At 34.9% G+C, this 15,476-nt stretch overlaps 1 protein-coding gene across 2 annotated transcripts in view; it reads right to left on the bottom strand.

Annotated features, from left to right (window-relative positions):
* UACA (uveal autoantigen with coiled-coil domains and ankyrin repeats) overlaps nucleotides 1-15,476 on the bottom strand; it is a 93,028-nt gene that overhangs the window by 44,205 nt on the left and 33,347 nt on the right. The window contains exons 1-2 of one of the 2 annotated variants that reach the window (XM_069458216.1): nucleotides 5,094-5,132; nucleotides 2,791-2,924 (exon numbers count right to left, since the gene is read on the bottom strand). In XM_069458216.1, the coding sequence (XP_069314317.1) occupies nucleotides 2,791-2,924; nucleotides 5,094-5,132 (173 nt within the window). Of the gene's footprint in view, nucleotides 1-2,790; nucleotides 2,925-5,093; nucleotides 5,133-15,476 lie in introns of those variants that run through there. The other variant, XM_069458208.1, reaches the window with a different exon arrangement.

Raw genomic sequence — 15,476 nt, 5'->3', positions numbered from 1 at the left:
TTAACTGTCATGAAAGTTGTATTTAACTCACTTTAGTTTTGACCCCAGGAACACATGAAACATATATAAAATCTTACTTGCTGATGTTCTCTATTGTTACAATTAATATTAATAATTTAATTCTAAAAACGTGGATTAAATAAACAGAAGTCAATACATTCCATTTTTCTATTTAGGTTTACCTTTGAATTAGACTCAAAGGTTTTATTCTATTTTTGTAATAAAACACTGTGGCCCCAAGGAAAAGTTTCTGATTTTTTTGTGTGGCAGTCAATGTGTTAAATTACTATAGGGCTGACCTAATCATGTAATCTCTCTGTAACACTGAAGATGGGAATTATACTATGCAATGCAGCATTACAACTTTTGGAGGAATGCCAATTCCTTCAAGCAAAGGTACTAAGTCTCCCAACAATCTTGGAGACACCATTTTTTGTTTGTTTGTTTATTTTCATTTCTTAGCTCACAATATTTGGAAGACCTCGTTCTTTAAAATATATCAACATTATAATGATGATGTACAAAAGGGCAGAAATCAAAACAAATCTACAATGCATTATTAATGCTGATGTGCCGTAAACAATATATGTGCTTCGGAAAGAAAATATATCTATGATTAAAATGTATACAGAGAGTTGTAAAGGAAATTTAAAAAATTGCTTTATAGAAATACTCTTTTGCATTTAAAAAATCAACTATAAGTTTTCTTTTTTTGTAAACAAGACATCGACTTCTGGTCCCATAATGGGAGATACAGGTAATTTGGACAAACGGTATCTCTGAGAACAACTAGAAAAGCTGCACAAAATATAATACATCTGCTTACAGGTATCAGTGAGCTAACTTGACAGCTCACTTCCTTCCAGGATGCAAAGGATGGAACCCTAGAGAGGTGAGCTTAGTGTCTGAGGTCACTTTTTCCCTAGGAGCATTTGCTGATTTCAGAGAAAACAGCTGGGAGGCTGAACAACACTTGACTGCCTTAAGAAGATGGGGAGACAGGAACTGTAGCCCACAGCTCTCCAAGTGGCAGTGCGGACCCTTGGTGAACCTGCCCCATCCTAGGTGAGCACCTCAAAGGGCTGTACCCTACAAAAGAGGTGAAGAAGAAGAAAACAGATCCTTGCAGTGACTATGGCCAGCTTTAAAATATTTCTATTTTGAAACCACATTGAGGTCAAGAAGTACGTGTTACTGTCATCTTAAATTTCAAAATTAAAAACAAAAAAAATCATTTGGTACAAATTGTATTTGAAATTACAAAATAAATATTTTGTAACATATATACTTAACTAAATGTAAATTGCTTTAGTTAAGGAAGAATAGCTTATGTATATATTAAAAAAGGGAAATATTTTATCCTATGAATCCCAGAAAGAATTCTACTTCCTACAGTGGAAAGACTCAAAGACTAATACTACTTAAATATTTCACAAACTAAAGCTCACAGTTCATCAAATTATACTAAATTTTTATAACCCTATTAATATAAATAGTCTCACTGAAAACTGAACCTTAGATCAAAAACTCCAAACTCAAGCAACCATTCACTCAAAATATTCAAAGTATGGATGGGCAGAATTGATGTTAGTTACAATGAAGAGTTTCAGCCTTTCATCTTTCAACATGTTAGTGTTTGGGGAAAAACATGAAATACAATGTCATTTATAGATATTAAATTTTTACTATTTATACTGTGACCCCTCTAAGTAGGTTAAAATTCAGCAAAAATATGGCCAAGACTAAAATAACCAAAGGCTCTGTAGCTATCAACTTGCTACTTGATAAAATTGAAACACTATAAACTTTTCAAACTTTATTCCTCTTAAAAACTACTTAATTTATGCTTTGTATCTTTACTCTATTTAAATATCTGACCATTCCAAGACAGTGACCCACATCAAACACTAACTATTCACTTCCTAATATTCATTTCTATACTTAGTATCATGTTTCCACTTATAATATTCTGAATAGACTCATGCAAGTATAAAACTGAGAGGAATTTTAGGAAATGAGACTTTTCACCTCTAACTTTGGAAGAGTTCCTAGATAAGGTTTTAACTGGTATAATTACAGAGGGTTATAACAGAACCTAGATCTACCCTTTAACCCAATTGCTCCCCACCCTCAACAGGAAGGGAGGTGAGGAAGATTTCGGATGATTGGGAGAAAAGACCTACGAAGCCAACAGTCCTCCTCAGGTCAACACAAAAACAAAAGGGTGGGATCCCTACCAGTGTCTCCATAAGCTACATTAGTCATTCTGCTTCCTTTCTGTTCTAAACATTCTCATTTAAACAAATTACCCAAGTATAAAAATGGATTGGGGGCTGTAGAGGAGAAAGGCAGTGTAATTTACAGAACTCTTCAAAGACAGAAAGTTTGGGTTCACATTCCAGCTCTGTGACTTTTCAAGAAATTAGAACAAGTTATTTAACCTCTGTAAATTTTTTCCTACTTCTTTTGTCAAGCTGCTTCAAAGATCAAACATGATAAGGAATATGAAAAAGCTTATAAATGAAAATACACCAAATAACCACAAGCTGTGGTTTGCCATAGGGCCCAAACAACTAGACCACTGAATAGTAAGTAGTCTGGTGTTCTCTCTCCAGATTGAATATCTGTTAAATTGAGTGCAATCACTAGTTCGAAAGATTCTACAGTGCAAGTTTTGGTAAAGACTTTCTATATAAAAAAGTTGATAACCACAATTCACAAATTTCATTTGTATCCCGAGGTTCTACCCAAACTCCCTTCAGATGTGCTTTAATCATCAGTAATACTCACGCAGATCTGCCTTCCACATCTAGTTTGCCCGGATTGACCCCCTTTTTAGCAAGGATTGAGGATACTTTTTCTACATCTCCCCTTTCTGCTGCTTTCATCAAGCGGTCATCATACTTATTCCAATCTGCTGCATGCTACAAAAAGGAAGAAAATAAACATGGCATACTATATTAGTAAGATTTTCTAAAGAAGGAAGGGAAAAAAAGAAGAGAAAGCAGTATCACACAATACATCACTTATTTTTCAATTGCATCCCAAATTTCTATCTCCCTTCTGCACTAATTTCACTAGAAGAGCAAAATTAGTTATAAAGCCTTCCCAAAACACATGATATCCAAGAAATATTTTAAATTATACTTTTGAAGAAAAGTATGTTTCTAATGTTTTCCACCTGGTTATCTTGCCTTCAAAGCAAAAAAAAAAAAAAAAAGGAAATTAGTAATTGTTGAACACCCACCCCTGTGCCAGGCATGAATGTTTTAAACAACCCTAGTAAACTAAAATTATCATTTCCATTTAACAAATGAGAGAAGTCAAGATTCCAGGGACATTAAATGACTTAAGTGGCCAAGCCTAACCATGACTTGTACAGTTTCAAAATTAGTGTGCTTTTCCTATTCCCTAACTCACACTTTCAGATTTGTCTCTGGTTACCTATCTCCCAGGACCCTTGTTTAATTCTGTATACATTTTAAGAACCTACCCCCACCACCCACTTATTTAAAAAGTACTGCTGGAAATATATTTATGGAGGCAAATTATACACACATTCAATAAAGCAATTCATTATGTTTAAACATTAGGATAAAAAGAAACTTCTTTATAGACAAAAACTAAAAAGAAGGACTCAAGTATCAACTACTTAAAATCCTGACATATGAAGATTACAGGTGACTTTCATTTTCTTCCTTTTTACATTCAACATGTATTGCTTTTGGGGAAAAAAAAAATTGTTTAATTTTAACAAAAACTCTGTATACACGTATTTAAAAGGAAAATGATAGGTAGTTTTTCTTTTTTAAAATAAGAGGACATATCACATAATATATATTTTAATTGTGTCAATATTAGCTTTAGCTTTGATTGGAGAAAATATATTCAAGATATTGTAAGCCAATAACTGGGATCTTTTCTCAGTAAACAAAAATGTCAGAACACAGAACCAAAATACCTGTTATTTAAACAGGTAAGATTTTAGCCTTTTAAAATATTCTACCAATTTACTGCTAATTTGTATGCTAAATCTAGTATTATTTCTAGAACAAAAAAAATCTGCATATTTTTCACTTAACTTACAAAGCAAATCCTAGTCCCATAAATACCATACCAAATCTCTGGGGAAAAATAATCACTTGCTTATCCCCTAATGTTTTATCAATATGATTATTTTATATCTATTATCCCCTCCAAACCAAAAAAAGAAAAAAAAATCACCATTACCAATTTTCTAGTTAAAAAACAATGTACTAACAAAATACTTTAAGTAAAATATGAATATGAAAATTGAATATGAAAAAAGACAAATACATTAAAATTTTAACTCATTTCTGAAATTTAATATTTTAATGAAACCTGGTTCAAGTAGACTTCAGAATTATCTCTAAGTTAGTTAAGTTTGGTGAGGAACCCATTTTCTCCTAACTTCAAAAGTTCAGACTGCCAACTATGAGGTACAGAATAGCCCTACTTTACTGGCTTAAAGTCTAAACTACATTTTAGGCATCACCTTTCTTTAGCTTTAAAACAGTTTACTGACTCTAATTTGGGAAGTGGTAAGGGATGTAGGCTTCAGAGACATTGTGTTTTCAAATGCCTAAGGGATTAAGTCATGTTTAGCACACAAATACTTGCTCTAGATTGATTCATTTATCCTTACAATTAAAACAATCTCAACTTTATTTCCAAGCAAATTTGCTGGTAGAGGAAGGAGCTACTTAAATCACTTAAAAGTTGTAAAAATCCAAAGGTAAGGCTTTTTTAAGAGATAAATGTGCATAAAGTCTCACATTAGCATATGATTTTCAGTTCTACTCTACCAAACATACTTTTCAGTTCTGGTCCAATGTCAATTAACAGTAATGCTGCTCAATTATTAAGATTCTATCATGTGCTTTTTAAACCTAGGAAAAGAAATAAACTTTTGTTTTCTATTACTAACCATAATCTGCTAATCAACTAAATCAGGAAGAAAACAACAAAACAAAGAAACCAACATTAATAAAACAGTAATAAATTTTAAAAGAACACAGTTCAGAAAGCCTAACCAAGAATCTTTTGTTACACTGGACTACTGGGATACCTACTCTGTTTTTAGGAGCACAAGAAAACCAACAGTTCATCATAGACAGGATCTAGTTTCTTGTTGCTAATGGCAAACTACTTTGCATTAAGTTACAAATCTCTGCAGTTCACAAAGCAAGCCCTCAGACAAACTCCTAACAAGTGACTCAGTCCCTCACATGCTGTGCTACACTTAGCTTGGATCTCTAATGATATTTTCTTCGTCTTCGGGATCCTTCTCCGCCTTCATAACGCTCAAAAATTATCTTCCTTGCGGCGCAGCACTTGATTCAGAGCAACCCCAAGTCAGGTACTGTAACTCCTTCTATTTCTTTTTCTTTAAAAGCTGTCTTTCAAAGTTGTCCCCTTCAGGGACCCCACCGGAAAACTTGAACAGCACTCTGCATCCTGCTGCCTAAACACTGTAACACAGACACTGCAGTGCAGGATAAAACTGTCCACTTTTGAACTGTCCAGTAAACAGTGTGTAGCCTGCCTCCCACTGGTCGAGTTCTATTTTAGATTCCATAGGACCTGACAGCTGAGTGACAGAAAGGAGCAGCTAAGAATATATTGCAAATGCATGCTTTTCCTCTGAGTAATTAATTTCAGGTCTGCTGGGGAAAGTGACTCAAACATATTGTAAAACACGCTTATTATATCAAAACAACTTGTGTGACATAATGACAACATTGTTAAGAAACAAATTTGGTTATTCTACAAAACAATATTTAAAACCAGTTTTAGTCTTAGAATCATCTAACATGAAGTTATAATAGCCTTGACAAACAGAACATAAAATTCTATTTTAAGCAAATGTGTCACACTTTAAATTAAGGAAACACACACAGTAACACTTTCAAATTTTCTCCATTTTATTTCATATCCCTATCAGTCTCATTCTGCATACAACCAGGTTTCAGCTTACAACTGCTGCCAGTCTGTCTCCTAGCATGTTAAATGAGAAGAGCCAGAGGCACTGCCAAAACATTAAATAGAATACATCATGAGGAATACTGTTCAACAAATTTTAAATTTAACTCAGTACTCTTTATTTCCAAGTTTAGCGCCCTGCCTAATATGACAAGTAAATATTTTATCGGTGGAAAGTCAAGTTATCTGGATTCAGTGGATAAAAACAAACAAACTGATTAAATACTAAAAAGGAGGCAAATACACATTAAACACTGAGCTAGACTATAAATAAAATTCCATTTGGAGACAAAGCAGCCAATTTCTCCACATTCTCTGTGATATCCATACTTGTACTCACATTCCTTTTATTACAAGGCCAGTATATACACAAACTCAGGCTGGTTTTTTACCATGTTCTAATTACCACAATAACTTGAGAATAATTTATACTTCCTCTAAAAAGACACACTCAGGAAAACTGTTTCATGGGAATGCAAAACATTCCAACCCGAGTGTTTATAGGAAAGAGGTAGCTGCTATACTGTAGATCAGGCTGCCAGTTAAAAATTGTTATGAACTTCCACAAGAAATCCGTTTCCTACTATTTAAACTTAAAACATTAGGCCCATATTCTAATTATAAAATATATAAGGTCATACATAATGTATTATTTTTGAAACAATGATCTTTTTTCCAAACCACATGAGATATGACAATGGATTCATTTGGCTGGACGCAGAGACTCTACCCAGTCTATCTCACCTTTCTTCAGAGGAAATCTGGGCTAGAACTCAGGCCCTGTCCTTTGGTTAACAAAGCAAGCACATTCTTTCTAGAAATAGGACAGCAAAAGCAAAGGAAAGAAAAAGGAAGGGAGAAACCTGTAAGGAGTAACAAAAGCCATGTAAGGAGCTACCCAGGCTCACTAGATCGGGATTTGTGTGTCCTGGTGTACTATGGATGCCCCAAACTGCCACCTCCCCAGCCTCTGTGGCTTAATCTCCTGCTCCTGCTCTCACACCCTTTTTCACAGCTGTTTCCCAAGAGCCCTAAGCAAATTCCCCCACCTTTGCAGTCCCCTGTGCCTGTAAGGTTCTTCTCTCTCCTGTGTTCAGGATCTTCTCCAATGTCATTTGCTCAGAGAGGGCTTTTCAGAGCTTTGTATCTAAACAACCCCTGCCCTGCTCTACCCCACAATTTTTCATCCTGGTGCCCCATTTTTCTTTCTGAAGAATGCCTGCCAGTATCTGCCATTATATCACGTTTACCTGTTTATTAGCTTCCTGCCTGTCTCTCCAGTAGCTCTCTAATTTGACTAGATATCCAACATCTCTGTTATGTCTGGTTTGAAACTATAAAATTGATTTTTACATAAGTAATTTGATAGTCATTAGATTCTTACTCATGTTAAGGAATGGAATCTAAATCTGCTTCATGAATCCTCTTTTCTCTTACACTAAATTGTTAACTAGGCTGTATCTGGAACAAACATTTACTAGCAATATTATTTCCCGGTAAACAGTCCACATTCAGACAACAAATATTTATTGACCTGAGATGATGGCAGGAAGGGTAAGACTGGCTCAGCTGATTGCAACTGAGCAAACAGAACCTATTCCTTATAGTCAATAAAAGATCCTTCTTAACACTCACCCTATGTACACCCAACACCTCAAGTCTTTCTTCACCACTCTGTAAATCCCACTAGACCTCTCAGAAAGTACTATAAATAGTGATTAAAAAAATATGTTTTGGAGTCAGGGAAACCTGGGTTCAGATTCCAGCTCTGCTACCTACCTGCTATATACTAGTGGGAGAATTTATTTATACTTTCTAAATCTCAGTTCCCTCAACTACAAAGCAAGGATAGCAATGGAGAACCTACCTGTATAAATAAAATAGCTAATGCCTTTGAAAGGTCTCGGCACTGTGCATGGCAAATATTAATCAAAAATGGTAGGACTGGTGATAGTCACAAGTGCTCTTGCTCCTGGTCAGATACTAATCAGAAGAAATTTCTTTAAAAAATTAATAAAGTAAAAAAATTCCAACCATTTATTCTGCTTTTCCTATATCAACTGTACCTCAGGGCAACCAAATAGTTGATGAAGGTAAGTTTATCTTTATAAAGGTATTACAGCAAATAAACAAAAGAGTAATAAAATTTGACTTTCACCATTTTTCAATCCCTACTCAATTAATGGCTTGAGCAATGATCCTCAGTGCCTGTTAGCATCACAGAAAGATAACCAAATCTTAAGCATCTCCTGATGGTCATATATACCACCACCTACCAAGTAGTCTAAGTAAAAATTTAAAAATAAAAATCTAGCCAAACCTCTAGAACTAACAATTTACAAAAAATACAGGGGACATAGGAACATAATAGACTACATCACAGGATGCAATCAGAAAGATCCAGCATAGAGGAAACTATGGTTTCTTAAACAAAATATGGTAAGAAAAAAAAGAAATGAACCTATAGACTAAAAGTGACTTTAGGAACATATCAACCAATCACAAGACATAGAACATAAGTACACTGATTAAACAAACTGCATTGCTTTAACAAAAAAAAGAATTGAGGAAATTGACTATAACTGATATTTGATGATATTAAAGAATCACAGTAAATTGAGCTTTTTTTGGTGTGCCAATATTGCAATTATTTCTTAAAATCCCTATGTTTTCAAAATCGAGACTGAAGGATTTTTCAGATAAAATGATTAGATGCCTGCTATTTGCTTTAACAATAATCAAAACAATTAAGAGGCAAACCAAATTCAACAGCACATTTAAAAGATTATACACTATGATCAAGTGTAATGTATTCCTGGAATGCAAGGATGGTTCAAGATACGAAAATGATCAATGTAATATATCACAATAGAATGAAGAACAAAAATCACAAGATCATCCCAAATGATTTAGAAAAAGCATTTGAAAAGATTGACACCATTTTATGATGAAAACACTAAAAATAACTAAGAATAGAAGGAAATTACTGCAACATAATAAAGACCATAAATGAAAAGCTCAGTGCTAACATCATAATCAGCTATGAAAGACTGAACCTTTTCCTCCACGATCAGGGACAAGACATAGATTCTCACTCTCACCATTTCTATTCAACATAATATTGGAAGACCTGAAGAAAAATTAGGCAAGAAAAAGAATTAAAAGATATCCAAATTGGAAAAAAAACAGTGAAATTATCTTTATTCTCAGATGACATGATCTTATGTGTAGAAAACCCTAAAGATTACACACATACACACACAAAAATTATTAGAATAAATTCAGCAAAGTTGCAGGATACAAAACTCAACACAAAAAAATTAGTTGCATTTCTATACACTAACAATGAATAATCCAAAAGCAAAATTAAGAAAACAATTCCATTTACAATACCATTAAAAAGAATAAAATACTTAGGAATAAACCTAATCAATTAGGTGAAAAACTTATGCACTGACAACTACAAAATATTTCTGAAAGAAATCAAAGAAGCCACGGGGCGGGGGGAGGGGAGGCAGAAATGGAAAGACATCTCATGTTCATGGATTTGGAAGACTTAATATTGTTAAAATACCAATACCACCCAAAGTGATCTAAAGGTCAGTGAAATCCCTATCAAAAGCCCAATGGCATGTTTTTTTTGTTGTTGTTGTTTTTTGAGAAATAGAAAAATCTATCCTAAAATTCATATGGAACCTCGAGGGACCCCAAGTAGAAAAACAATATTGAAAAAGAACAAAGTTGAAGGTCTCACACTTCCTGATTTCAAAACATATTACTGCTGATACATGGTCCAACAAATCTGGTTGATGTATACATTTTTAAACTGCATTACACGGTTATCACCAAGGCCCTTCACTGAATCATTAATATGGCAGGAAAAGTGGCATATCTCTTTCCACTCTAATCCTTTAACAAAAGCTACCTCTCTGCTTTAAAAAGCAGCTACTAACATTTCAACATATCTTGGTGAGTCCACAGTCATACACTTACAAGGAAAGCCCCGTAATAGCAAATGAAAAGCCTCCTAAAAAGAAGCAGTAAGTTTTTTGAGGAGCACCAATGTTTACCATATATTAATAATAATAAATTTCTATAGGTAGTTACTACATTGGTTTGAAAAGGAGACATTCATCCAACTCAGAATACAGCAAACCAAAGTATCTATGGTAAAAGACAAAATACAGTTAATTCTAGAGAATAAATACAACATTCTAACACAAATCAGTTATTTCACTGGGTAGATCTAACTGGATGATAGCTTCAAACTCTAAATCAACATAAAAGAAATCACTTGACCGTTTTGACAATGACTCTCACAATATCAATTAGAAATTCATAACTTTTTCAGAAATGATACAAATTTTTTTTAATTTTAAAAATAATATATGCTCAGTGTAGAAAACCTAGAATATATTTAAGTTTATGAATGAAAATAGTCCAGGCACCAACTATAATTCTAGCACTCTGGGAGGCCAAGGCAAAAAGACTGCTTGAGGCCAGGAGCTGGAGACCAACCTGAGCAAGAGCCAGACCCTGTCTCCACAAAAAACAGAAAACTCAGCTGAGCATGGTGGTGCACGCCTGTACTTCCAGCTACTCATGAGGCTGATTGAGACAGGAGGATCGCATGAGCCCAGGAGTGTGAGGTTGCAGTGAGTTATGATAACCCACTGCACTCTAGCCCAGGCGACAGAGTGAGACTCTGTCTCAAAAAAAAAAAAAAAAAAAAAAAAAAAACAGAGATAACCCATGATTCCACCATCTAGAAGTAACCAGTATTAAATATTTTGCAAGTAACCGTTAGCCTCTTTTCTGTTAAAGGGTCTAATCAAGATTTTCCCTAAACCTGTATAAGTCCAATTTTAAATATTGATTTATTCAATATTTAGGATATTGTTTCTTGAAAGAAATTTACAGGTGCAAATAAACAAGTAGACTTTAACATATATGCAAATCCATATAAAATGCCTTATACCATTTAACAGGTACACTCAACAGATCATAGCTAAAATGATCTAGTGACCAGTTTTAGCCTAAAGGCAATTTTTGATATATTATCCAAAAGAGAAATATAGAGGATGACAGCAAAACTTTCATAGAAATATGCTTAACACCAAAAGGGGTCACACTGAACAAAAGTACCTAATTCACAGATCTTAATAATTTTGATTTCACATACCCCTTTAAGAATCTGATGAAAGAAATGGACCCTTTTTATAATTCCATGTAAGCACTTGTGAGACAGGAAAAACCAAATTGTTTTCCCCACTCTCATACCACAAAATACTTTTGTGACCAGATGCATGGAGGTTTTTCTCTACTCACTAATTAATTCTCCAGCATTCACCAACTGGGCACCCTACACTTTAACTCAATTCTGACACTACCTGGGGACAGTGGCAGATCCCACAGGTTAAGGGCTCAGTCCCAAACGACTGCCACCCCTACCCCTTCAGATGTCAATTGCAAGCCCCAGGTTGTGACCTGTGCTCCTGACCAACTGGCTATAAATCATCAGAGTTCCCACTACCCATGATTAATTTGCTAAAGCAGCTCACAGGACTCAGGAAAACACTTTACATTTATCCATTTATTATAAAGGATATTACAAAGGATAAAGATGAACAACCAGATGGAAGAGATGCATAGGGCAAAGTATGTGGGAAGGGGGACAGAGCTTCCTTGCTCTTTCCTAGCTCACCATCCTTTGGTACCTACTCATCTTCAGCACCCAGGAAGCTCTCTGAACCCTGTCCTTTTTGGGTTTTTATGGAGGCTACATTACACAGGCATGAGTGATTACATCTTTGGCCATTGGTGATCAGCCTCTCTCCCCTCCCCTGAGGTTGAGGAATGGGCTGAAGTCCCAACCCTCTAATCCTGCCTTGGGCTTTCTGGTGACCAGTCCCCATCCTGATGCTATCTCGGAGGCCCCAGTCATCAGCATACAAATGTCACTCTTAATCACTCTGGAGATTCTAAGGGTTTTAGAAGTTGTGTGCCAGAAACCAGGGGAAGGGACAAATATTTTCAGGGGGCTCACTGATCTCCTTTACACAATATAGAGTCCATAAACCCCAAGATTTTTTTTAAAACCTAATACACATAAAGTAGCAAAAATGTTTTATACTTTACATAATATTTATAAAATAAGTACGGAAGAATTGCTAGAAAACTGGGTAATTTATTTGTTCAATAAAAATTTACTGAACATCTATGTGCAAAGGGATATAAATATTCTGGCTCAACATTAAAATATGTATGGTCAATTGATATGTGTGCTTAGCCCCATTTTGGACATTGGATATACCATGGGGAACAAAATAGACATGATATCTGGCCTCAGGCAAGTCACAGGAACAAAATCTAGTCACTTTCTTCAACTATCTCACAATATTATAAGGCAGACAGATATGTATATAAACGTGCACATAACAATAATACAGTATATAACACCACAATAATTATGAGTAAGGTACAAAAGTAGTTCAAAAGAGGGAAAGTCAAAAAAGTTCCATAGAAATGACTAAACCATCTATTAAAAGGTTAGTGGAAAGTCACCAGGTTTGAAATAGCACCACAAATTAGGAAACTACAAACACAATCATGTGGCCTTTTATGGACTACAAAGCACTTCATATTCATGACATATTTATCAATTAAAATCTGTACACAAATAATTCACAAACACATCTGCAACTCAAGTTTCTCTAAGCTCCAGGACTATATATCCAAATACCTTCTTGAAAGTAGCTCCATGTCGCCAACCAAAAACATGCTTTTCCTCCAGAAACCAGATCCTATTCGAAATTTCACTAACAGCAAAAACACCAGAATCCATCTGGTTGCATATAGACAGAAATCTAGAAATCAGTCTTGACACCTTACGCTCCTTGATCCTCCATCACCAATCCTGGTAACTTCACCTTCCTGTTATTACTCAAATAATAATGCTCATCTCCATGTCCATCTACATTACCCTACTCAAGTGCTAAGCACCATCCCTCACCAGATGGCTGCACTAATCTCCTAAATGGTCTATCCCTGTTCATTCTAGCCCCTTTCCTTGTATTCTCCACACAGTAGTCAGAATGATTTTTCCAAAATGGAAACCTAATCATACCACCACCACTACTTCCACTCCCTTCTATACACCCTCTTCCACCTCACTTAAAATCCTTCAGTAGCCTTCTATTGCTTGTAGGAGAGACACAATTCCTTGACTGAGCCTATAAATCTCTCCACAGTGATGCCCCTACTTACCTCCTGAGCATCATCACATGAAAAGTTAACCCTGTTTCTCATTTTATATATGCAGAAATTGAGTCATTAGGAAATTAGAGGATTTCATCTGCTATAAGGCAACTGTAGTTAGCTGCAAAATAATTAAAGAATCCTGTTGTTTTGACTTCTTGCCCAGTGCTCTTTCTACTAATTAAGCTATTTTCGCTTCTCTAATCATCTGAAAAAAATATTCAATGTAAAATAACAAGTACCTTTTTAAAATGTCAACACAATAAATTTAGATGTCCTTTACAGCAAAAAAGAAGAAAAACTTTCATACTTGCATATGCAAACTTACATGAAGCACCTACTACCGTCAGGCATGGCACTGGGGATACAGCAGTGAGTAAGGCAGCTAAAGTCAACTCTTCTCATGGAACTTGATGTTCTAACAGGGAAAGACAGAAAGTAAACAACTAAGGAAATCTAGAAACTATGAGGTAAGAATAGGGAAGGAGATGTGATGAAAATGCCAATGCCGGGGTTGCCCATTAGGTTGGGTAATCAGAAAAGCCTATTCTAAGAAGGTGATCTTGACAGTGAGATCCGAATGACAAAGAATTTACATTCCAGACAAAGGGAACAACTAGTGAAAGGAGTTTGGCACATTTGAAAGAAGGCCAATATAGCTGATGCATAATGAGTAAGAGGAATCCCAGGATGAGATAAGGGCAGAAGGCAGGCACCCCCAGATCTAAAATATGGGATTCCCCAATTTTATCATGAACACTTTTCAAAAGGGACCTATTTAAGGATTAAGCCAACTGCCTTTTCATGAAGTTCTTTTGGCCACTTTAGAATTAAGTCTAAAAAAATAATTCATCCTGACATACTGCTATTTTTTTCACTTCCAAGAATTTATATTGAGCAATAATAACCAGCTGATTCCTAAGTGCCTGGAAATGTTTACAAGATTAATCAATTATCTTAACATAATAGATATCATGATATACTTCACCCACTTCAGACTAAAAACCTAAATGAACTTTGCAATGAGTTATACTAAAAAATCTACCATAAAAATAGCACCCCCCAAAACAGAATTTCATAAACAATCACATACTCAAGATAAGGCTCTTCAAGAAAAAGAATATAGCAGCTACTAAATAAAGTTTTCTCCAACGGAAAAAGAAAATAGCCTAAATAAAAACTAAATAACATATATGTTTAGGCAAATTCCCCCAAAACATCTAATTAACCAAGTATAACAGGCTTCTATAGTACCCCATAATTACCAACATTCTCTGTTACTAAACCTAACACAAGCTCTACTGCAATTCAAAACGGCAGAGAGCAAAGCTTATGAAGCATAAACATTCCTTGAAGATTACGCTGCACAATTAAGAACTGTTCTACAGTTCACTGGATTGATGATGGTTAGAAATATTTCCCCCATTCCATTTAGTCTGAAGGTTATTTATTCCTCCCTCTTATATAACAGCAAATTAGAGCTTATGTAATAGAAAAGGAAAAGAATGGTAAAACAAACCAGGAAAACAAAAGCTGTACAACCAGCTTCTTTCTCCCTGACCTGACTCTCTTCTCTTTATGATTTTTCTTGATCCTTATTTAATTATGCTTCATTCATTTCTCTTATCCTTCCACTGTATGATTTGAAAGTATGCAGTCTGGACTCAATAGAACAAATAGAGGAAAGGGAAAATTATATCCTATCTATTATTTTTCTGACTTAATAGGCTTAATCTCGCTTTATTGGATTCCTCTACATAAAAATATCAAGGACAAAAAAAGATGATGATGAGTTAAATAATAAATCTGACTCTTCAGCATCTACCATGGCTATGTATAAAGCCTGAAAAAAAATTTTAAAGAACTGGAGTCAGAAACACTCAGAAAACACTGCTTTGCCAAGATTTCCTAACCACCCAGTTTGATGCTATTCTAGTCTGACACATAAATACCAGACTGTCTATCCCTCCCCTACTGCAGGTATTTGTTCCTTTATTAGAACTGTCTAGGCACTCAAAAGAGTTTATTAAAAATATAAAGATGGTGCCTCTCCAATTTTAATACATATCACTTGCTTTATAATATTACTTATTTCACCCTTCCTCAAAAGAAGATACATTAAATTCCAAAGTAAATATACACATAGATCTTACACAGAACAAATTATAATGCATATCATATAAGAATAGAGCTCTCAGGCTGGTTAAGTAAGATTT

This window comes from Eulemur rufifrons, chromosome 2 (assembly GCF_041146395.1).
Source record: "Eulemur rufifrons isolate Redbay chromosome 2, OSU_ERuf_1, whole genome shotgun sequence".
NCBI classification, from domain to species: domain Eukaryota; kingdom Metazoa; phylum Chordata; class Mammalia; order Primates; family Lemuridae; genus Eulemur; species Eulemur rufifrons.
This window is presented reverse-complemented; position numbering and strand designations above follow the sequence as displayed.